At 40.9% G+C, this 25611-nt stretch overlaps 1 protein-coding gene across 9 annotated transcripts in view; it reads right to left on the reverse strand.

The window, feature by feature from the left end:
• Positions 1-25611, reverse strand: part of LOC117402918 (rho guanine nucleotide exchange factor TIAM2-like) — a 101697-nt gene that overhangs the window by 17699 nt on the left and 58387 nt on the right. For 3 of the 9 annotated variants that reach the window (XM_059023487.1, XM_059023488.1, XM_059023490.1), the window contains 6 exons: positions 24805-24972; positions 21229-21333; positions 20945-21023; positions 20021-20110; positions 18987-19196; positions 9134-9237 (listed from right to left, as the gene is read on the reverse strand). In XM_059023487.1, the coding sequence (XP_058879470.1) occupies positions 9134-9237; positions 18987-19196; positions 20021-20110; positions 20945-21023; positions 21229-21333; positions 24805-24972 (756 nt within the window). Of the gene's footprint in view, positions 1-5085; positions 5156-5403; positions 6394-6415; positions 6537-7230; positions 8255-9133; positions 9238-18986; positions 19197-20020; positions 20111-20944; positions 21024-21228; positions 21334-22523; positions 22606-24804; positions 24973-25611 lie in introns of those variants that run through there. The other 6 variants (XM_034921404.2, XM_059023491.1, XM_034004580.3 and 3 more) reach the window with 6 other exon arrangements.

Here is a 25611-nt window from a genome sequence, read left to right on the forward strand (position 1 = left end):
CCAGGCTTCCGGATCTGTAATGAAATGCAAACTTACCCAGGAAACAACACACCTTAAAATAAATAGCACCCCGGGCTGCTCCATGGTCCCTGAATTACTGCTCTTAAAATAAATAGCACCCTGGGCTGCTCCATGGTCACTGAATTACTGCTCTTAAAATAAATAGCACCGGGCAGTAGAGCATCCAGTAAAGGCGCTCCGCGCGGAGTGCAGGATGTGCCCTATAGCCTGGAGATCACAAGTTCAAATCCAGGCTATGTCACAGCCTTGACCGGGAATTCCTAGGGGGTGGCGCACAATTGGCCGAGCGCTGTCCAGGTAGGGAGGGCTTAGGTCGGCAGGGGAATCCACGGCTCACCGTACATCAGCGACCCCTGTGGCAGATAGGGCGTTTGTGGTTGTGCAGTGGAGCCACCACATCTATGTTGTCCTCCAGCACTATAGGTCTGGTGGCATCGATGTGGATCTGCAGTGCGAAAAATGACGGGTTGGCAGTACGTTTCGGAGGACGCGTGTTCCAGCCTCCGTTTCCCGAATCGGCGGGGGGGTTGCGAGCGGTGAGGATACAGATAATAATTGGGCATACGAAACTGGGGAGAAAACCGGGGGGAAAAAAAAATTGGCGACGACTAAATTTTAAAAATAAATAAATAAATAAATAAATAAATAAATAAATAAATAAATAGATAGCACCCCGGGCTGCTTCATGGTCACTAAATTACTGCTCTTAACTGCAGAAAAACACGGAAACTCCTAAATGCCAGCCGTGGAGGAGGGGTGACAGTAACAGGATTACTGGTCAGCATAAAATGAAAATTGTGCTGCAATAACACACAAGGGTACAGTCTCAAAACATCTTTACCACAGAAAAGAACAATGCATCTGATAAAGCTACCAAATCAAAACTAAACCAAACCAGTCTGTCCCCGGTATTCTTTGTTAGATACTCAAGTCTCCCTCAGTCTGTCCTGCTATTAATCCCAATTAAATTACACGCAATTTATTGAGTAGTAAACACCCTGACAGACATGGTAATGTAAGCCTGGATTATTAGGTAGCTCCATGCCATATGTTAACTAATTATTATTATTTATTTATTTCTTTCTTTCTTAGCCGACGCCCTTATCCAGGGCGACTTACAGTCGTAAACAAAAATACATTTCAATACATTTCAACTAAAAGGAGTTACGGCTGTTTTTTCTTCTACAGACATCTAAAAAGGGTGAAAATATGTTTTTAAACTACAGTAGGTTGCTTTGCAGTCACATTGACTTATCCAGCATAGGCAGTAAATAACTTTATAAAATGTACGACACTGTAAATATTGCACAGTAACATACCGGTAGTTAAAAAAAAAAAAAAGGATTTGACAAATATGAAACGTGATCTGTGTAGGAGCTGGATCTGAAGCACATTACTAAGAACTCACTCCACTATGAAAAAAATATAATAAAATCGGAGACACATTTCATGCTGTCTTACCGGAGATAAAAAAGGATGTACAGTACAGTAGCAACTAATAAATAGATGTCTGGATCTTGTAAGACACCAAACAAAGTATCATGTTGAGCTAAAGCCTGCCTATTTAAACTCGGCCATTGCTGAGAGGATGAAAGGCTACAAACTAATCAATAGAAGGGTCTCTATAGCTAGACCTTCTTATTCTGTAAGTAGAAGGTATGCAACTGAAAAGTGCATGCAACTGTTTTGTGTTTAATAAATCCTGCGCGCCTGTGCCGGCGTTTCAACACATGTGACATGAGTACCTTGTCACCAAAACGTTTAAATGTTGATAAATGTGAAGGAATCTTCATAAAAATACTATATATTGATGTTAAGCACACAGAAACACACGTGAACAAGTATTTAAAGCCAAAAAAACAATTTATTGCTAATTAAGTCTTACTTGACTGCTGTAATTTTGTTTACTGAACATATTTACATGATGTGTCTGTAATGCATAACGTACATAATGTTGTCTGCAGTGTAATTACTGATTAGACCTGGGAGGATCTCGGTTACCCAGGTCTGTGCTGCTGCTGAATCAGCACCCTGCTTTTCACCATCCTCACGCTTAAACACTATCTGGTGTCTTTGCTTCCAGTGAGAAAGAAATCTATAGGTTGGTTCAAACTGTGTTTGCCCCATCTGTACAGTGAGGTCCTAAGATTTGCATTTGATTGCCACTCACCCAGAATAGCACCTCTGTTTTTGCTTATCCTAACTGTCTGGCTTTTGGAGATGTGAAATTGAGCAGCAATGGAAGACAGAGATTATGTGGGGTTCTGCAGAGCTTCCAGAAGCTTTATCCTGTCAGCAAGTATGTTTCTCTCCGCTGAGACATTTTTGTACTGAAATTGCGGTATTGTACAACTTTTGCTGAAACTGCTGTTCAACTTTCGGGGTACAGGCAAAGCGCAACACTGGTGAGCGGCCCACCTATCGTCCCACTAAAGCGAAGTTTCGTTTTTTTATCGTGCCTACAAACCGAAGTTGACTTGCACATTTTTAATAGAGGAAAATCAGTACCTTTAAAAGTGTCTCGCTAAAGCATTTAGTTTGTGTGTACTGTATAACATTCAGGGTTTTCCCTACATTGTATTTTAAGTATGCTTTGACACACCAACAGCTGCCAGATCAAATATTATAATCAAAACAGAATGCCTGCCTGTGAATTGAGCTCTACATGTGACTATGAGAAGCCTGTGAATTGAGCTCTACCTGCGACTATGAGAAGCCTGTGAATTGAGCTCTACCTGTGACTATGAGAATCCTGTGAATTGAGCTCTACCTGTGACTATGAGAAGCCTGTGAATTGAGCTCTATGAGAAGCCTGTGAATTGAGCTCTACATGTGACCTCTATGAGCTTTGCAAAGCTTCCTGCAGAAACTGTTTCCACTGCAGTCTGTATTTTGGCTGCTGCAGTGTCTAGACTGCAGAGCAGGGCTTCCTCATGCCATTTCCCTAAGCTTTGAAATTCTCCTCCGAGCACAAGAGAGGCCCTGGTACTGGCTTTATATTTGGCTTAGGGATCCAGTTTCTCATGGTGTACATTTCATTCATTCCTTACACACCTGTATGTAACCGGTACTGGCCAGCTGTGATAATGTATAGAGTGTGGCCAGCAGTGTGTTTTTGTTGCATTGCCACAATGTTAAGTACTTTGAAAGCATGTATATATTTGTTTATCACTACAGTGATGTGCTGTGCCTGCCTGGACTCCCTCCTTCACATGTGTTTCACATCGCCTTTAAACCTACTCACTGAGAGAGAGAGTGTTTGCCAGTCCATCTGTTTGCAAGTGATTAGGCAAGGGAACAAGCAGCATCAGATCTGCACTTGCTAGCACGCTTTCTTAAGAGAACCCTTTGTACAGCTGGAGTTGTATTACTTAGTTAACATCTACAGCGCTGGCCAAACGTTTTGCATCACCCTGTAGAATGAACTAACTTTGCTTCATAAAGTCGAATGAACTGCTGAATAATGTTACGTTAACATACTGAATTACATACCGCTTTGTAGTTTTCCACATACTTACCAAAAAGCTGACAATTTTAAAAAAATGTGCCATTTTGAAATCCAACATGAAATACTGTACTACTATTATGGCTTCCGGTAGACTTGCGATATCATTTTGTAGTTTGTTTGATGTTAAATAAAAGATCCAAATTATGTTCAAATAGATTTTATTACGTCTCAATCCTAAAATGCGAGGTGATGCAAAACGTTTGGCCATAGCTGTATGTGTGAGTGCTTCCCTAGATAACTGCAGTAAACTGACTTCAACTTTCCATTGGATTCCATCTCTGTTCCTTCTGCAATCATCCACCCCAAACAAACACAGTAAAATGAAAGAATGAAGCTGTATGAGAATACAACCTGGTTAGAAATCATGCTGACCACACATTATCAGCAGGATGCTATACATTCTTTTACAGTTCATTCTTTTGCAGAAGTTGAACCAATGACTGCGAAGTCAATCATGTAAGTGGTTTGGAGGTTACAGTTGTCATCATTTACAGTCAGCTCAGAGCAAAGATAATATAACATTATTTTTTTTAAGTTGCAAAGGAACTATGGCTGAGCGAGTATGCCATGAATAATTTTCTTTTTAAAAAATGCAATTAGAATCTCCATTAGTATTAATGACCATGCAAAACGAATGTAATGCTGTCAGACAGATAACACACAGTCTCTTCTCGTGCATCTGTTTCCCCTGTGCAATTACACAGTGCCATTCACTACACACTAGCATTCAAACGACTGTAAAATACACTTTTGTAACATAACTATTCCGTTAATCTTGGCTCAAGCAGTTGTTCATAAACCATATTTATAGAAGTGAAGGTATCAGAACATCTGGTTTCCTTCCAGAAAACTCGCTCAGCTCTTCATGAGTAAAAAAAGAGCACAACTTCTCTTTTTATCATATACAGCTCTGGACAAAAGTGTTGCATCACCCTCTAGAATGAACTCATTTTGCTTCATAAAGTCGAATGAAACCTGCTGAATAATGTTACCTGGCGGCTGGTGGTCAAAAAAAATGGGGAGGCAGAAAAAAAGCAGAGGTCTTGGGATCCTCTTCAGCCACCAGCAGCAGAAGAATCCTATTGTTCTATTCTGACCAACAACACTTTTCATATCTTCTTTACATTTCACCCCAATTCAAAGCTGTTAAACGCATTTTCTCCAGCAGCCAGCAGAAAAAAGAAAACAGTAGCCCAGTGTAATTTATTCTAATAAATGTAACTGTTACACACTGCCGGCGTATGTTTAAAATACAACCATTATACAGCATTTAGATTTCAAGACCACATCACTTTAACATACTTTGAATTAAATATTTTCTAAACAAAATTGTTAAAGCAGGTGAAAGTCAGACAAAAATCAAGCAGATCCTATCGACTTAATTTGTTAAACTTAATTAATGATATACTATTCTGTACATATCAATCATATCTATTATTATTATTATTATTTATTTCTTAGCAGATGCCCTTATCCAGGGTGACTTACAGTCGTAAAGAAAAATAAATTTCAAGAATGTAATATAATGTAATATAAAAGAAGCAATTAGTACAAACTTTAGTTCTGGAGCAAGGCACATTACTCAGCTGTATCTTGAAGCAAAGGTGGCTGGTGATGGCAAACCTCCTCCCAAAAGTAAGAAGAAAAAAAAGAAACAGCATTTTTAATTATAATTAGGGCTTCTGTTTTTCAGGTTTTATTAATTGTGTTTTTTGTTGCTTATTTTTAGCTATTTTCAAGTTTTTTTCGGGGCTTTTGTTTTTGATATACTGTATGAAATTAGTGTTTTCGGTTACTTTCCAACATGCTTGAGTATTTTTTTTTTGTCAAAATATGAACAGTAACTCGACAGTACTTGCACACTTAAGTTGTACCTTCTTTCCTTTGCTGTCTTCATAACGAAATCCCTGTGGTCACGGGCACATTCTTCTGGGGTTTTTGTGTGTAGTCATGTTTGTACATTTCGCCAAAATTCTGTTTTAAATCCTCCGTGTCTTAACTGGAATACATCTTTAAATCCCGCTAACAAGCCTCCATCCTGATTGTAATCTCGTTTTAAATCTCGCAAGCAGAGTCTCCAATAGAAATGTAGGAATATGCTGTCACTCAGTAGTTGGGGTGGGTTTAAAGTATTGATAACGAATCAATGATAGATGCAAGTCAGGAAGGCGGGACATTGCCCTGCAGCACAGGGACATGTATTTATTATTATTTTTGTAGTAGGTTTTATTTTTTAACGGGAATAGGGTAAAGTCAACGTGAATTGATTAACCATTTACACAGTTTTTACGGTGTTTTCCGGTGTTTATTGGCTATCCACCGATTTAATTTTTTTGTATCAGGGGTGTTTTATCGGTTAAAACCGAAAATCAGAAGCCCTAATTATAATTAAACATTTATTGTCATTTTGTGTACCTTCCGAGTTGATCTAGATTTATATAAAAAACATTTAAAAACTCTTCCTGCTGCTCCTACTGTCACTGACTGACAGAAAAAACCTGTATACATGCACACGAACCAGCCCCACAAGCTGAAGTTTAACTTCACAACCGACTTGGTCTCTCAACTTGCTGTGACGCTTCATAGTCCAATCCAGATTTTTTGACCATGCGAGCGCAGTTACTGAAATGTAAACAAGGCCAGCAATAAAGACGGCTATTTGCTGCTCCTCCGGTCAGCCAGTCCACTCTGTCACACCAGCCACTATGAAATGACCTGTTCTTATTAGCAATCTCAATTTCTGGTTGTGGCCTCCCTTCAGATGTTATCTTTAGTTTTTCAGTACAATCTAGCATGGCAAACAGACTGTGTTATCCTCCATTTTACATGTAACACCTGCACAAGACAACACCAAAATAAAACAACAACATATACTGTGTTTCTTACCGCTGATGCGATATAAAATGAAATGATGCAATTTCACTCAATACTCATAAATGAATGATACTCCAACTAAAACCCGTGCTCAGATCACGCAGTCTGTTACTGCGACTACTGTGTTTCAGACAGACAGGACTTTGCAATCGGAGACACTGCCCCCTCTGATAAAAAAAAAAACAACAACTTATAATGCTATAATACATACTGTATATATTTCTTAGATAACATATTGAATTGCATACCGCTTTGTAATTTTCCATATACTTATTAACATTTTTTTTACATGAAATACTGTACTACTATTATGGGTTCCAGTAGACTTATCTTCATATAGTTTTATTTTTTTTTTATTAAAGACATGCTGTAGTATCCTAAAATTATAGGGATGCAAAACTTTTGGCCATAGTGTCCAACTACTATAAAACACCAGCCAACATGTTTAAAAAACAGTGGTGCTCAAGGCATACTCCAGTGCAATGAAACATGCAGCCTGAGTGGCACTGGTATGACACTACTGTACTCTCACCCATCTTTGAACTTCCTTAAATACACGTTCACACTGTTTTACTTTACTACTCCATTTCTTTCTTTCAATGATAACATTTTCCTAAGATAATGTATAAAATATATCCTTTTCAAAATGTTTTTCTTGATTAATCAATTTTACATAGAAGTCAGAATTCTAAAAGCCACAAACATTCACATACTGTAAGCAAATCCTAAACAGAAAGGTAGAAAGGAAGGCATTTCTTTGACGTTAAAGTATCTTAAAGATTACTGATGCATAGAAATCAGGAAAGGTCATAAATATGGATACATACCGCTGATTGGTAAAGCAAAGTCAATTCTTCTCAGTATCAGTACAAGCTGGCAAACACACTAACCAAAACTTGCTGCAGGTTTTCTAGAAAGAATCTTGTGCAGAATATGGAGACTCTCGACTCTTCCACACAAACTGTATTATGCACAGCTCTCACTTGTAGCACGGACAACGGTACCTCTAAAAACACAGAGTTGTCTTTAGTGAAGAAAACTGTTGTCTTCTTTAAAAAAAATAATAATAATTGCAGATTTTACTGAAAGCGCATCATGAGTGTTTCCCCCCCGCTAACCCACGGTTATTCTTTTTTTTGAGTGATTTCTTAATTGTACTGCAGAGTCTCTGTGCTCGTATCCACTGTGAAAGCAGCTGACACACGCTGAAAGGACCCCTGACAGTAATAAGTAATTTCAACAGTGGCAATGAAAGTAATGAGGCATTCAATTACACAGTCCTCACACACAGACACTCCGGAGGTGTCAAAAACCAGCTTACAGCTGCTGCTCCTCCTCCACTCATCCAGCCAGCCTCTCTAAAGCATGTCCTTGAATTAACCCTCTGCTACACTGCACCCAACAGCTACTCCTCCTTCATTAACAATCATTTTCATCCAGCCAGCCTCTCTAAAGCAAGTCCTTGAATTAACCCTCTGCCACACTGCACCCAACAGCTACTCCTCCTTCATTAACAATCATTTTCATCCAGCCAGCCTCTCTAAAGCAAGTCCTTGAATTAACCCTCTGCTACACTGCACCCAACAGCTACTCCTCCTTCATTAACAATCATTTTCATCCAGCCAGCCTCTCTAAAGCAAGTCCTTGAATTAACCCTCTGCTACACTGCACCCAACAGCTACTCCTCCTTCATTGACAATCATTTTCATCCAGCCAGCCTCTCTAAAGCAGGTCCTTGAATTAACCCTCTGCTACACTGCACCCAACAGCTACTCCTCCTTCATTAACAATCATTTTCATCCAGCCAGCCTCTCTAAAGCAGGTCATTGAATTAACCCTCTGCTACACTGCACCCAACAGCTACTCCTCCTTCATTGACAATCATTTTTATTGCCATCACATAGTTTTTCGTGTTTTTGACGCCACAATTCTACTCTCAACAGGAGGATAAAATGAGCAGAGATGTAAAGCAGTTTCCTGATAGCTGAACTCGGATGGTTAAATTGTAAGGATCTAAGGAAACCCTAGAGATCAGCTCCAATGGGACCTGGCTTGCACTGTAAAGCAGTATTCTGAGCTATGTCCCTATGGATGCACTGTGATCTTTACCAAACAGAATTAAGAAAACAAAACACATTATACATGAAATAGGCACACGCTAGTAGAAAGAACATGCAACAGTTGTGAAAGATAAGAAACTGAATATCGCCTCAAGCTTTTCCTCCACCTATACTTTCAGCACATTATATATTGTTTAGAAATGAACATTCATGATCTTTATTTGTAACATGGCAGATAAAAGTGGTTGTAATTGAACTTTCATAGCTTTTAGTTTCGGTGGCGTTTTTTTCACACCATTATGTGGATGAGCATTTCTACACGATATATAGCTCTTTACTGCAAATAGTCATCAGCAGGTTTTTCTCAGAAAGGAAAAAGTTACCAAACCAGAGATAAGCAGCCTGAACATTTCAGTAATGTTTTTTTTTTTTTGTTTAACGCAGTCTCAAGTTCGGAGTAAATATCTTTGACAATCTGGCTCATACTGTGTGTGTCATATATATATATATATATATATATATATATATATATATATATATATATATATATATATATACACACACACACGCATACATCTAGTATTTCAAATCGGTGGTACAGACAGCACTGAATGATTTTATTTGAATGAAAATCACATCTATGTTACTAGACTTGTCACACATTCCTCACCCTTGGATGGTTTCCTGTCTTCTCTCTTGGCAGTGCCAGCTCCAGGGAATCATCAGGAGTGCTTCTTATAACACTGCTGGGTACATCAGGAACATCAGCAACGTCTGAAATCCACAAAGCCTGTCATTATTAACCCTGTACAAACAGCTGTGCGCATGTCAATCTCAATTCAATGAAAGACATACAGGTCACAGGACCTAGTCACGCTTTTCAAAGTGTCATTCCAAATCTCTACTCGTGGTAGCAGAAACACTTGAGAACCAAAAGGGTTGAGCCTCTCAACGTTTGACAAGGATGCGTGGAATCTGAGAAAGCGTTATGTTTAATAATAATAGTCATTTCAAAACAGTTTCTCTTGTAGTCTCCAGCCCCCTGAATGCTGAACTGTTATATCCTGTTTTCAGGCGTTTTTAACACCAAAGCTCACCACCCCTGAAATCACCAGACCAATCAAGTCACTATCGCTGCAAGATAACTTGTGAAATATTCCTTCCTGCTGTAGTCACAGCTCTGTGTGTGCAGGGCTGAGCTCTTGCAAAATATATGATGGAGTAGCGGTTAGGGCTCTGGACTCTTGACCGGAGGGTCGTGGGTTCAATCCCCGGTGGGGACACTGCTGCTGTACCCTTGAGCAAGGTACTTTACCTAGATTGCTCCAGTAAAAACCCAACTGTATAAATGGGTAATTGTATGTAAAAATAATGTGTAAAGAAAATAATGTAATTGTATGTAAAAATAATGTGATATCTTGTAACAATTGTAAGTCGCCCTGGATAAGGGCGTCTGCTAAGAAATAAATAAATAAATAATAATAATAATAATAATAACTAACAGTGCTGACATTTTAGACATGAAGACAGGAAGTATGCTGTACACATAGAGCAGACCCCATGAACATGTGTGGATTACTGTAGTTATTCAACAGGATGGTTGAATAGCCAACAAGTGGGCGTGCAAGTTGTTTATGGCCATCCTCCTGAGTGTATTAAGCACAGCGCTCCTAGCATGTTCATGGAGTATTACAGCACTCCTAGCATGTTCATGGAGTATCACAGCACTCCTAGCATGTTCATGGAGTATCACAGCGCTCCTAGCATGTTCATGGAGTATCACAGCACTCCTAGCATGTTCATGGAGTATCACAGCGCTCCTAGCATGTTCACAGAGTATCACAGCACTCCTAGCATGTTCACAGAGTATCACAGCACTCCTAGCATGTTCATGGAGTATCACAGCACTCCTAGCATGTTCATGGAGTATCACAGCACTCCTAGCATGTTCATGGAGTATCACAGCACTCCTAGCATGTTAACAGAGTATCACAGCACTCCTAGCATGTTCATGGAGTATTACAGCACTCCTAGCATGTTCATGGAGTATCACAGCGCTCCTAGCATGTTCATGGAGTATCACAGCGCTCCTAGCATGTTCATGGAGTATTACAGCACTCCTAGCATGTTCATGGAGTATCACAGCACTCCTAGCATGTTCATGGAGTAGCACAGCACTCCTAGCATGTTCATGGAGTATTACAGCACTCCTAGCATGTTCATGGAGTATCACAGCACTCCTAGCATGTTCATGGAGTATTACAGCACTCCTAGCATGTTCATGGAGTATCACAGCACTCCTAGCATGTTCATGGAGTATCACAGCACTCCTAGCATGTTCATGGAGTATCACAGCACTCCTAGCATGTTCATGGAGTATCACAGCGCTCCTAGCATGTTCATGGAGTATCACAGCGCTCCTAGCATGTTCATGGAGTATCACAGCGCTCCTAGCATGTTCATGGAGTATCACAGCGCTCCTAGCATGTTCATGGAGTATTACAGCACTCCTAGCATGTTCATGGAGTATCACAGCACTCCTAGCATGTTCATGGAGTAGCACAGCACTCCTAGCATGTTCATGGAGTATTACAGCACTCCTAGCATGTTCATGGAGTATCACAGCACTCCTAGCATGTTCATGGAGTATTACAGCACTCCTAGCATGTTCATGGAGTATCACAGCACTCCTAGCATGTTCATGGAGTATCACAGCACTCCTAGCATGTTCATGGAGTATCACAGCACTCCTAGCATGTTCATGGAGTATCACAGCGCTCCTAGCATGTTCATGGAGTATCACAGCGCTCCTAGCATGTTCATGGAGTATCACAGCACTCCTAGCATGTTCATGGAGTATCACAGCACTCCTAGCATGTTCATGGAGTATTACAGCACTCCTAGCATGTTCATGGAGTATTACAGCACTCCTAGCATGTTCATGGAGTATCACAGCACTCCTAGCATGTTCATGGAGTATCACAGCGCTCCTAGCATGTTCATGGAGTATTACAGCACTCCTAGCATGTTCATGGAGTATCACAGCACTCCTAGCATGTTCATGGAGTATCACAGCACTCCTAGCATGTTCATGGAGTATCACAGCACTCCTAGCATGTTCATGGAGTATCACAGCGCTCCTAGCATGTTCATGGAGTATCACAGCGCTCCTAGCATGTTCATGGAGTATCACAGCACTCCTAGCATGTTCATGGAGTAGCACAGCACTCCTAGCATGTTCATGGAGTATTACAGCACTCCTAGCATGTTCATGGAGTATTACAGCACTCCTAGCATGTTCATGGAGTATCACAGCACTCCTAGCATGTTCATGGAGTATTACAGCACTCCTAGCATGTTCATGGAGTATTACAGCACTCCTAGCATGTTCATGGAGTATCACAGCACTCCTAGCATGTTCATGGAGTATCACAGCACTCCTAGCATGTTCATGGAGTATCACAGCGCTCCTAGCATGTTCATGGAGTATTACAGCACTCCTAGCATGTTCATGGAGTATTACAGCACTCCTAGCATGTTCATGGAGTATCACAGCGCTCCTAGCATGTTCATGGAGTATCACAGCGCTCCTAGCATGTTCATGGAGTATTACAGCACTCCTAGCATGTTCATGGAGTAGCACAGCACTCCTAGCATGTTCATGGAGTATTACAGCACTCCTAGCATGTTCATGGAGTATCACAGCGCTCCTAGCATGTTCATGGAGTATCACAGCGCTCCTAGCATGTTCATGGAGTATTACAGCACTCCTAGCATGTTCATGGAGTATCACAGCACTCCTAGCATGTTCATGTAGTAGCACAGCACTCCTAGCATGTTCATGGAGTATTACAGCACTCCTAGCATGTTCATGGAGTATCACAGCGCTCCTAGCATGTTCATGGAGTATCACAGCGCTCCTAGCATGTTCATGGAGTATCACAGCACTCCTAGCATGTTCATGTAGTAGCACAGCACTCCTAGCATGTTCATGGAGTATCACAGCACTCCTAGCATGTTCATGGAGTATTACAGCACTCCTAGCATGTTCATGGAGTATCACAGCGCTCCTAGCATGTTCATGGAGTATCACAGCACTCCTAGCATGTTCATGGAGTATCACAGCACTCCTAGCATGTTCATGGAGTATCACAGCACTCCTAGCATGTTCATGGGGTATCACAGGACTCCTAGCATGTTCATGGAGTATCACAGCACTCCTAGCATGTTAACAGAGTATCACAGCACTCCTAGCATGTTAACAGAGTATCACAGCACTCCTTGCATGTTCATGGAGTATCACAGCGCTCCTAGCATGTTCATGGAGTATCATAGTACTCCTAGCATGTTCATGGAGTATCACAGCGCTCCTAGCATGTTCATGGAGTATCACAGCGCTCCTAGCATGTTCATGGAGTATCACAGCGCTCCTAGCATGTTCATGGAGTATCACAGCACTCCTAGCATGTTCATGGAGTATCACAGCGCTCCTAGCATGTTCATGGAGTATCACAGCACTCCTAGCATGTTCATGTAGTATTCTGTTTGTATAACAAGCACTTCATGTTAATGGTTAGTTACAGGCCTCTTTTCCGTGTTTACATGCATCCCAGATCTCTAATCTTCTCTCTTCTGTATTCCAATGAACAGAAACGTCATATTTATTTTTCTAACAGTAGCCAGTGTGTACAGTGCACTGTTTCCACGTTGCTATTAATAAACGTGTCTCTGTAAGTGTCACTTTTTCATTAGTGCAATCCGTCTTTGAGGAATCAGCCTGTTGAACAGCCACACATGTTCCATTTCAGAAACCCTGAACTATGAATACATGCAATACAAAATTGAGTAAAATCCCTCATTATAGCGATAAAGATGTTGCTGCCTTAACCCCTTTGACTAACCAGAAACATAAGCATGTACTGTATTCAGAGCGCTCCCTAGGTGTTCAGGACAATTCATTTCGCTTCTGAAGGATGTCTACTGTAGGGTGTTTTACCCCGTATTGCTGAGGCACAACGGAGCCCTTGATGCAACTGCGGTCTCCATGGAAATGAACTGTGTGTCACAATCGCACACAGACAATTGTAGATAAACACAAGGGAATGATTAGCTGCAGATTTGACAAGGAAGGAGGGTTATGAACAGGGAAAACAGGATATTTGAACAATGTTATTTTAATGCAAATTCTGTAAAAGGACTGGATTGCAAGTAGGAGATATGTATATAATAAGTACAGAGTGATTAGAAACTCACACGTGGTTGTGGTAAACTTACTTTCTAATCAGCCTGTATATAAAGAGGCTATTGTTTTAATACAAATAGTTGTGTGTGGGGTTGCTTTGGACTGGTGCATTTCATATGAAATCTTCCAGCAGACTAGGAAGTATTTTTGGCGGAGACATGATAAAATACAAAAAAAAAATAGTAATGCTTCCGATTGGTTTAATAACATAATACACATTCAAACAACTCACACACTAGGAAATTAAGTTTCTACCACTTCATTTAGTAGTAATTTAATAAAAAAGGTCAGTTTTTATATATAATAATAACTATCTTTATATAACGCCTTTCATAGTGGACCACCATCACAAAGAGCTTTACAGAGGCAGGCTGTGAACTGTGCATTATATGCAGAGTCACTTACAATAGGACATTGATTTAACATCTCATCTGCAGGATGGAGCACAAGGAAGTTAAATGACTTGCTTAAGGTGACCTTCTGGTTACAAGCCCTGGCCTTTAACCACTGGACCACACTGCCTCAGAGCGAAACAAACAAGAGTGAAACAAAGTGAAACAAACAAGACTGAAACAGAGTGAAACAAATGAGTGAAACAAGCAAAAATGAAAACAGAGTGATACAAACACGAGTGAAACAAACAAGACTGAAACAGACTGAAACAAACAAGAGTGAAACAGCTGGGAGCGCAGGGCGAGTTACACAGCTTGGATAGTGCCAGTTCACGTCCGTACTGTGCAAAGAGGCTAAACTTTCCTGGGGACTCCAAAGGAGGCATCACATTGGCTCTGACGCTCCCGGGGTAGGGGATGGGAAACCAGCAGGGACTCATTCTCCTCATCGCGCAACAGTGAACCCTACTGGCCAGACACCGAGCACATTTAGAGTGGATAAGAGGCAGGGCTGGTCTCTGTTCTCCGGGATCGGTAGCCCGCCAACCTCTGTTATGGATTGCTTAGCGTAAAAGCGATTCTGGCTTTAGGCTTGTGAGATAGGAGGACGCTCACACGCCCTCAGAACGTCTGTGCTGTGTGGGGACTCGCTGCGGTGAGGAGAAAAAACATAATTGGACATTCCAACTTGGGGGAAAAATAAAAATTCTAAATTTATCCAAAAAAATAAAAAAAAAGTTACATGGCCAGACAATTACAGTCTGCAATAGAAATTCAAATAATTTCCTCCCAAAACAGTAACAGCAGTTCTTCAGAAGACGCTGTTTGATGTGACACAATAGTGCGCTTTCCATCCATTTATCGAGCGAGTTTATAAGTTACTCATTAAAATTGCTACAAAAATATGCAAATTCTAGCGAGTCAAAGGGATTTCCCCATGACGTTTTGTGATGTCATAGCCTAATCTGATTACAAGCCCTGGCCTTTAACCACTGGACCAGAAATACGCTTCCTACGGTTTCCATGCAAGTGTCGAATAAAACAGCGCTGCGAGTAAAAAATAAAACCACCTCTAGCGAGCGAGCTTGTCATGAGAGTAAAAAATAAAACCACCTCCTGTGAGCGAGCTTGTCATGAGAGTAAAAAATAAAACCACCTCTAGAGAGCGAGCTTGTCATGAGAGTAAAAAATAAAACCACCTCTAGAGAGCGAGCTTGTCATGAGAGTAAAAAATAAAACCACCTCTAGAGAGAGCTTGTCATGAGAGTAAAAAATAAAACCACCTCTAGAGAGCGAGCTTGTCATGAGAGTAAAAAATAAAACCACCTCTAGAGAGCGAGCTTGTCATGAGAGTAAAAAATAAAACCACCTCTAGAGAGCGAGCTTGTCATGAGAGTAAAAAATAAAACCACCTCTAGAGAGCGAGCTTGTCATGAGAGTAAAAAATAAAACCACCTCTAGAGAGCGAGCTTGTCATGAGAGTAAAAAATAAAACCACCTCTAGAGAGAGCTTGTCATGAGAGTAAAAAATAAAACCACCTCTAGAGAGCGAGCTTGTCATGAGAGTAAAAAATAAAACCACCTCTAGAGAGCGAGCTTGTCATGAGAGTAAAAAATAAAACCACCTCTAGAGAGCGAGCTTGTCATGAGAGTAAAAAATAAAACCACCTCTAGAGAGCGAGCTTGTCATGAGAGTAAAAAATAAAACCACCTCCAGCGAGCGAGCTTGACATGCGAATAAAAAATAAAACCACCTCCAGCGAGCAAGCTTGTCATGAGAGTAAAAAATAAAACCACCTCCAGCGAGCGAGCTTGTCATGAGAGTAAAAAATAAAACCACCTCTAGAGAGCGAGCTTGTCATGAGAGTAAAAAATAAAACCACCTCTAGCGAGCGAGCTTGTCATGAGAGTAAAAAATAAAACCACCTCTAGCGAGCGAGCTTGTCATGAGAGTAAAAAATAAAACCACCTCCAGCGAGCAAGCTTGTCATGAGAGTAAAAAATAAAACCACCTCTAGAGAGCAAGCTTGTCATGAGAGTAAAAAATAAAACCACCTCTAGCGAGCAAGCTTGTCATGAGAGTAAAAAATAAAACCACCTCTAGCGAGCAAGCTTGTCATGAGAGTAAAAAATAAAACCACCTCCAGCGAGCGAGCTTGTCATGAGAGTAAAAAATAAAACCACCTCTAGAGAGCGAGCTTGTCATGAGAGTAAAAAATAAAACCACCTCTAGCGAGCGAGCTTGTCATGAGAGTAAAAAATAAAACCACCTCTAGCGAGCGAGCTTGTCATGAGAGTAAAAAATAAAACCACCTCCAGCGAGCGAGCTTGTCATGAGAGTAAAAAATAAAACCACCTCCAGCGAGCGAGCTTGTCTGAGAGTAAAAAATAAAACCACCTCCAGCGAGCGAGCTTGTCATGAGAGTAAAAAATAAAACCACCTCTAGCGAGTGAGCTTGTCATGAGAGTAAAAAATAAAACCACCTCTAGCGAGTGAGCTTGTCATGAGAGTAAAAAATAAAACCACCTCCAGCGAGCGAGCTTGTCATGAGAGTAAAAAATAAAACCACCTCTAGCGAGTGAGCTTGTCATGAGAGTAAAAAATAAAACCACCTCCAGCGAGCGAGCTTGTCTGAGAGTAAAAAATAAAACCACCTCCAGCGAGCGAGCTTGTCATGAGAGTAAAAAATAAAACCACCTCTAGCGAGTGAGCTTGTCATGAGAGTAAAAAATAAAACCACCTCTAGCGAGTGAGCTTGTCATGAGAGTAAAAAATAAAACCACCTCCAGCGAGCGAGCTTGTCATGAGAGTAAAAAATAAAACCACCTCTAGCGAGTGAGCTTGTCATGAGAGTAAAAAATAAAACCACCTCTAGAGAGCGAGCTTGTCATGAGAGTAAAAAATAAAACCACCTCCAGCGAGCGAGCTTGTCATGAGAGTAAAAAATAAAACCACCTCTAGAGAGCGAGCTTGTCATGAGAGTAAAAAATAAAACCACCTCCAGCGAGCGAGCTTGTCATGAGAGTAAAAAATAAAACCACCTCCAGCGAGCGAGCTTGTCATGAGAGTAAAAAATAAAACCACCTCTAGAGAGCGAGCTTGTCATGAGAGTAAAAAATAAAACCACCTCCAGCGAGCGAGCTTGTCATGAGAGTAAAAAATAAAACCACCTCCAGCGAGCGAGCTTGTCATGAGAGTAAAAAATAAAACCACCTCTAGAGAGCAAGCTTGTCATGAGAGTAAAAAATAAAACCACCTCTAGCGAGTGAGCTTGTCATGAGAGTAAAAAATAAAACCACCTCCAGCGAGCAAGCTTGTCATGAGAGTAAAAAATAAAACCACCTCCAGCGAGCGAGCTTGTCATGAGAGTAAAAAATAAAACCACCTCTAGAGAGCAAGCTTGTCATGAGAGTAAAAAATAAAACCACCTCTAGCGAGTGAGCTTGTCATGAGAGTAAAAAATAAAACCACCTCCAGCGAGCGAGCTTGTCATGAGAGTAAAAAATAAAACCACCTCCAGCGAGCGAGCTTGTCATGAGAGTAAAAAATAAAACCACCTCTAGAGAGCAAGCTTGTCATGAGAGTAAAAAATAAAACCACCTCTAGCGAGTGAGCTTGTCATGAGAGTAAAAAATAAAACCACCTCTAGCGAGTGAGCTTGTCATGAGAGTAAAAAATAAAACCACCTCCAGCGAGCAAGCTTGTCATGAGAGTAAAAAATAAAACCACCTCCAGCGAGCGAGCTTGTCATGTGAGTAAAAACTTCTTAAAAGTCGACTTCAACCGTATTTTCTTATTCGCATAAGTTTTAATAAGCTTAAAAGTTGGATAGAAAAAGGCCTATGCTCGTACGTTAAAAGGGTTACATAACATCTGCTCGGAACACTACATCAGTGGATCTCCTCACTCTCTGATTCAATAACAAAACATTACTGATATATGGTATAAATAAACTTGCTACATTAGATAGTGTTCCTCATTCGCAGAATTGACACTTTACAGCACCCCTTGTCAGTGTGAGAGATACATTGCTATATTTGCAAACCACTGGTCTTTTAAACGACCACAACCTATTACTAGTCAAACCATATTCTACGTCAATAATCTACAGATACATGGATATGATATTTGCACACTTTAAATAAATCCAACTATCTGTTTCTTGTACCACATCCTTAACACGCTACTGAACAAATCACTAATTGTCGCAAAAGGAGAATTCTCCGGGGAAATGTGTTTTTTGCCACAGCAGACCTCCAATACTGGGAATGACCGCTGAGCTTGAGACTGGTTTTACTGGGAATGACCGCTGAGCTGGAGTCTGGTTTTACTGGGAATGACCACTGAGCTGGAGTCTGGTTTTACTGGGAATGACAGCTGAGCTTGAGACTGGTTTTACTGGGAATGACCGCTGAGCTTGAGACTGGTTTTACTGGGAATGACCGCTGAGCTTGAGACTGGTTTTACTGGGAATGACCGCTGAGCTGGAGTCTGGTTTTACTGGGAATGACCGCTGAGCTTGAGACTGGTTTTACTGGGAATGACAGCTGAGCTTGAGACTGGTTTTACTGGGAATGACCGCTGAGCTGGAGTCTGGTTTTACTGGGAATGACCGCTGAGCTGGAGTCTGGTTTTACTGGGAATGACCGCTGAGCTGGAGTCTGGTTTTACTGGGAATGACCGCTGAGCTGGAGTCTGGTTTACTGTCAGATTACATTGGAAAATGACAGCATATTATCAAGCAGTGGTGATGCTCTGTTTAGATTCTTTTGTACAAACCATGTGCATGTTTTTGGTTGAGATGGCATGTTTTTTTTGTTTTCATTGTATAAGATGTGTAGATGTGTCTGTAAAGTAAAACATTATTTAAACCTGTTGGTTTTCTTACCAGCTGATGCCTGCTTTGGATGTTTGTCCAGAAACTCTTCCAGAAGCTCAGACTGGTTGGGAGGAGGTAACTGTGAAGGCAGGCCCAGCAGATCCCTCCTGAGAGTCAACACCAGACTCTGCTGGCTGAACAAGGGCTCCATGAGGCCAAGGTCAAGGGTCGACACAGTCTTCTCATTCACACTGAGGATCTCATCCCCCGCTCTCAAGCCTGGGAGAAAAGAACAAAGGACAAAATACAAACATAGCATGTTCAATTAACAAAAATGAATTGTCTGAGCTGTTAGGATAAGCAAAATAACACTGTGTACCAGCTTATTTTCTTCCCACAAAGAGAAAGAGTTTGGTTTGATGCAGGGCGAATAGTTTATTTCTGTACTTAAAAAAACAACAATATCTGTGCTCCCTACAAACAGTCTCCAGTAGTGGTGTACAATAGACTTAATGTTAGCATTAGATACAGCAATGCATGCAAGCACAGTAATAACCCATGTGCATGCTTGCAATACAAAATTTCAAGTCCTTAGGCTGAGGTTGTTATAGCTGCATTCCTGCACCCTTAATGGGAACTAAATTAAGCACAAATATGTTATTAAATAACTACAGTAAGAATTCAGTAAACTGATACAGGCTTCTGGTAAGTCAGGGTGGTGGCTGAGAACTCAGCGTTGTTACCACATGCATCAGATTGCTGTCATAGTTACTGATCTTTCAATGGCACGTATACTCTATATAATATAGCTAAATAAATAACCAGATCAAAATGAATAAATTAGCAATGCCAAAAAAGCAGATTAAAATTACAAATATATGCTAAACACAAAAACTAGAACCGTGCTGTATGGATTCTTTAGCATAATCAGCAGGAAGCCTTGTGTGAGTTGTGTCAAAGAAAAGGCAGGACAGCTAGTTTCATCCAGGAGGAAGTGCAGAGCCTGAGATAATGAATCTCTATCCAGCAGGAAGTACATAACAAAATTGGAGAAGTAAAAAAAAAAAAAAAAGAAACACAAACTATGAAAGCTTTGTAAATACCTTCACAGTAAGCCACTCCATCTGGAAGCACTTCACTCACAAATATGCGGCTGTTTCGCTGTCCATCAATGTGACCTGTTACTGCAAAGCCTGCAATTAATGAAAGAGGCTTGTGATTCATCACTGAAGCTGGGAACCCACCTGGGAGAGACGAGACCACAGAAGCAGACATTTCATCCACAGCAGCTCCTGCCTGACAGTTTGTCCAAATGGCTTTAACCAAATAAGGGCACGGAGGTGGCTTCCTGGCCCACACCTCTCTCAGAGTGCAGGGGTCAACACAGTGAGATACAACATCACAGTGAAGCAGAGACTGGCTTCCTGACCCACACCTCTCCCTCTCAGACAGTGCAGGGGTCAACACAGTGAGATACAACATCGCAGTGAAGCAGAGACTGGCTTCCTGACCCACACCTCTCCCTCTCAGACAGTGCAGGGGTCAACACAGTGAGATACAACATCACAGTGAAGCAGAGACTGGCTTCCTGACCCACACCTCTCTCAGAGTGCAGGGGTCAACACAGTGAGATACAACATCACAGTGAAGCAGAGACTGGCTTCCTGACCCACACCTCTCCCTCTCAGACAGTGCAGGGGTCAGCACAGTGAGATACAACATCACAGTGAAGCAGAGACTGGCTTCCTGACACACACCTCTCTCAGAGTGCAGGGGTCAACACAGTGAGATACAACATCACAGTGAAGCAGAGACTGGCTTCCTGACCCACACCTCTCCCTCTCAGACAGTGCAGGGGTCAACACAGTGAGATACAACATCACAGTGAAGCAGAGACTGGCTTCCTGACACACACCTCTCTCACAGTGCAGGGGTCAACACAGTGAGATACAACATCACAGTGAAGCAGAAAACTGCTCCGACTCATCCCAGTTGAGCTTTTTAAATTTCCATTCTCTGTAACTTACCAAAATCAACTGTAGTCCCGGTCCTTAACAGGTGCAAATGAAAAACATTCAAGGGAAAGACTTCTAATTCATCATAAATCTGTAAAATAAAACAAAATAAAAAATGTGTATATATTAATATTGTAAAAAGCAGCTTCTTCATCATAAATATTTATTTCTCATATAGCACTTTCATACATGTGCTTAGGTGTGGACTACTTGACCAATGTCACCTTGTATCCCATTAAATAACAAACCACTGCAGAGCACCAAACAATCCCATTTCATAATCATGCTTTTCTCACCAGTCCTTGCAAGTACTCATTGGAGGCTGGCATGCTGAGCTCCACATTGCCTCCCACTGTTCTTCGAAGACGCAGACAGTACTGGGCTGGGTCCAGCAGCTTCTTCTAGAAACACAAAATTGCACTTGGTCAGGTTCCTGTCTCCTTGTACTCTCCCACAAACAACAGTAAAAACTACCATACATAGTCTACAGTGCAACTACACTCTACAGTACAACTACCATACATACTCTACACTGCAACTATAATCTACACTGCAACTACACTCTACAGTACAACTACCATACATAGTCTACAGTGCAACTAAACTCTACAGTGCAACTATACTCTAATAGTACAACTACCATACATACTCTACAGTGCAACCATAATCTACAATGCAACTACCATACATACTCTACAGTGCAACTATACTCTACACTGCAACTATACTCTACACTGCACCTACCATACATACTCTACACTGCAGCTACCATACATAATCTACACTGCAGCTACCATACATAATCTACAGTGCAACTATACTCTACCCTGCAACTACAATACATACTCTACACTACAGCTACCACACATAATCTACACTGCAACTATACTCTACACTGCCCCTACCATACATACTCTACAGTGCAACTATACTCTACAGTACAACTACCATACATACTCTGCAGTGCAATTACCATACACACTCTACAGTGTAACTACCATACATATTCTACAGTGCAACTATACTACACAGTACAACTGTACTCTACAGTGCAACTATACTTTACAGTGCAACTACCATACATACTCTACAGTGCAACTACCATACATACTCTACAATACAACAAGAGGACCTACAGCTGGTCCTGCATGTATGAGAAGGTTCTGCTGCTGTGGAAAAACCTGAGCTAACTGAACTGAAAGACACAACAGGTGCTGTGTGCATCTATGAGAACACTGCATGTTTTGTTTAAAGAACTTGCAGTGCAATACTTAGAATAATTAAATATATCCAAAGGCATTTAAATAGAAAGTGTACTTTACAATTCTGTGTTAGTAACCTTTAATAACAATTAGACAGAAATACAGTATATCTTCTGTTTTATGTGGTTTTACATACACTTTTTACCAGCTCAGTGGATTAGAACTTGGTTTCAGGAGACTAGGTTTCAGGCCACTGCAGGGCACACCAGGGGAGACTCAAACTAGGTCTCCTGGTCTCCTGGAACCAGGTTTCAAGCCACTGTTCCTGAAAAAGTAGCTTCGTGTTTCCTCAGCTTTAGTGTTTGCATGGAGCAATTACTGAAACTCACCAGCAGAAAGAAAACGGAAGATGAAGAAGAAGCAAAGAACCAGGTAAGATGGAAAGGAAACAAATCAGCTTAAAAGATCACTAAAGATGGAAACAAAGGTGAAACAAAGACAGGAGAGAGAAAACACAAAAAGAAAAAACGACATTTAAAAAGTGATACTCTTATATAGCCATTGGTGTCCTAAATTGATAAAACGAGAAAAAACTAATAAAATCAACGCAAAAAAAGGAAAAGTAATTTATGGATTTTCCTCTATTTATAAAATGGTAGCATTCCTCCACAGAGCAGAAGAAAGGGTACGATGATTCTCTGATGTGGTGAATTGGGACTGTTTCAGCAAAACCAATATAGTAACTATTAATATAGTAAATATCAATATCAATATAGTAAATGTACTTTGTCAGTTAAAAGCCTTCAATTGTGGTCCTTTCAGTTTTTTGCAGTCGGTACATTACAGTGGGCACTCCTTTATTCTCCAGTCCCACTAACACTCTCTCCCCTTATCTTCACTGTTTACAGGATCAAATCAGTCTCAGCTAGTCAATCCCGCTAACACTCTCTCCCCTTATCTTCACTGTTTACAGGATCAAATCAGTCTCAACTAGTCAATCCCGCTAACACTCTCTCCCCTTATCTTCACTGTTTACAGGATCAAATCAGTCTCAGCTAGTCAATCCCGCTAACACTCTCTCCCCTTATCTTCACTGTTTACAGGATCAAATCAGTCTCAACTAGTCAATCCCGCTAACACTCTCTCCCCTTATCTTCACTGTTTACAGGATCAAATCAGTCTCAGCTAGTCAATTCCACTAACACTCTCTCCCCTTATCTTCACTGTTTACAGGATAAAATCGGTCTCAACTAGTCAATCCCGCTAACACTCTCTCCCCTTATCTTCACTGTTTACAGGATCAAATCAGTCTCAACTAGTCAATACCGCTAACACTCTCTCCCCTTATCTTCACTGTTTACAGGATCAAATCAGTCTCAACTAGTCAATACCGCTAACACTCTCTCCCCTTATCTTCACTGTTTACAGGATCAAATCAGTCTCAGCTAGTCAATCCTGCTAACACTCTTTCCCCTTATCTTCACTGTTTACAGGATCAAATCAGTCTCAGCTAGTCAATCCTGCTAACACTCTCTCCCCTTATCTTCACTGTTTACAGGATCAAATCAGTATCAACAAGAGCCCTTCAAAATACAACATAATACTGTAGCGGATTCGGTAAATCAGCACTGTCTCTTTAAATGCTGCATACAAAATGCAAGCACCAAGCCCTGTTACCAGAGGGGGAGAGCGAGAGAGAGGAGAGGGGCTGTGTGGACTGTTGCCAGAATGCTGCTGCTCGGAGAATCGCTGGTTCCTGTCTGTTGTCTGCTGTCTGCCGTGTGCGTGTCTGCTGTGTGCATGTCTGCTGTGTGCATGTCTGCTGTCTGCTGTTGTGCGAAGACGTCTGGGCGTGTGACATACTAGGAAGTGCTGTGGCTGGATGAGTGGTAGATGTGGATGCGCGTACGACCGACTGCAAAAGCGATTTAAAACGTTTATTTTCTATAAATAATAAACAAATGGCTACTTTCTTTTGGAAGAACAAAACTATTGATGGAATGTTACTATTGCACTATGCCTAGAGTTAGAGATCAAGGGTATTTTTTGAAGGGTATTAAACTGACCTGTTTTGTTGTATGGACCTAAGTTGGTTGTCAATTAAACATGTTGGCCGCTATAACTTCTTCTTTTACTGTTTGTCCCACACACTTTGTCTGATTCTAAACAGGGTTTAGACAGTGTGGTATACGTTTGAGTCCTGGTCATGTGCGTCAGACAAGTTTATATTTTGGTAGTGCAATACACTTGACACTACCTGGCACCCCAATAACTGACTCTGTTACAATGCTGCGTCTGTTTTTATAAAGGTTTTTTAATAATGCTATTTTCATAATCAACGCTGCCGGCAGATAACAAAAGAAAAAAACATTTTCTAATAAAAGATCACATTTTCAAAATTAATTTCAATAAATATAATAAAAACAAGACACTTAAATATGTATTTCTTTCTTTTCTTTTTTTTTTAACCTACTTGCCTTTTATTATTTTCTGTAAACAGATTATCCTCTGTTTACTTCTAATGGGGTGTGCAGACTTTCCTAAAATCCTGAATTTCAAAAGAACCTTTTCACTTCTCACTTACCACAGTATGTATATACAAATTGAAATTTAAAAAAAAAAAAATACAGCAGCGAAGAGTAAAGATTGTTCCAAACCCTCGACACCCACCTTGCACACCAAGTTCAGCACATCTTCAACCCTAAGATCCTGATGAACGGTCACAGTTACTCCCTGGGTGTCAGGTAAATACACACATGCCGAAGAATCAAAACAGCTTTCCCAATGACTGCCTTCAGGTGGTGCTGCTGAGTAGATGTTAGCTGTGCCATCAATTCTCTGTTATTAGAAAGAGCAAGAGAACAAAGACGTCAGTCAGCAGTCAAAAGAAAACAAAAAAGGGTTGAGGTAAAGCACACGAAATATGTATTTAGATTGCACTTAACACCTTGAGGTACACAAGGGACTGAGCGGCTGTTCAAACGGGTTCTTCTTAAAATACATTTGAGTCACTCAGGTATCACCAGGAAGGAACTGACAATAGCTAACCTGTCAGTACATTTTAAATGTTCCGTGCACCTCGTTGGAAAAATAAGAAAGTTAGCGCCCCTTGCAAAAGGGTTAACCCAATGTAACATCAGAGACAACTTTTAAGGCAACTCTTTTTGATGAAACTGCTTGAGAACGCCTCCTACGATGAGCTGCTTGACAAAGCACCTGAAAGCTGTCTAGCGTTACACAGGATTTATGATTAGAGAACGCACCTGAAAGCTGTCTAGCGTTACACAGGATTTATGATTTGAGAACGTGCCTGAAAGCTGTCTGGCGTTACACAGGATTTATGATTAGAGAACGCGCCTGAAAGCTGTCTGGCGTTACACAGGATTTATGATTTGAGAACGCATCTGAAAGCTGTCTAGCGTTACACAGGATTTATGATTTGAGAACGTGCCTGAAAGCTGTCTGGCGTTACACAGG

The sequence above is a fragment of the Acipenser ruthenus genome, chromosome 5, assembly GCF_902713425.1.
Source record: "Acipenser ruthenus chromosome 5, fAciRut3.2 maternal haplotype, whole genome shotgun sequence".
Taxonomy (NCBI): Eukaryota; Metazoa; Chordata; class Actinopteri; order Acipenseriformes; family Acipenseridae; genus Acipenser; species Acipenser ruthenus.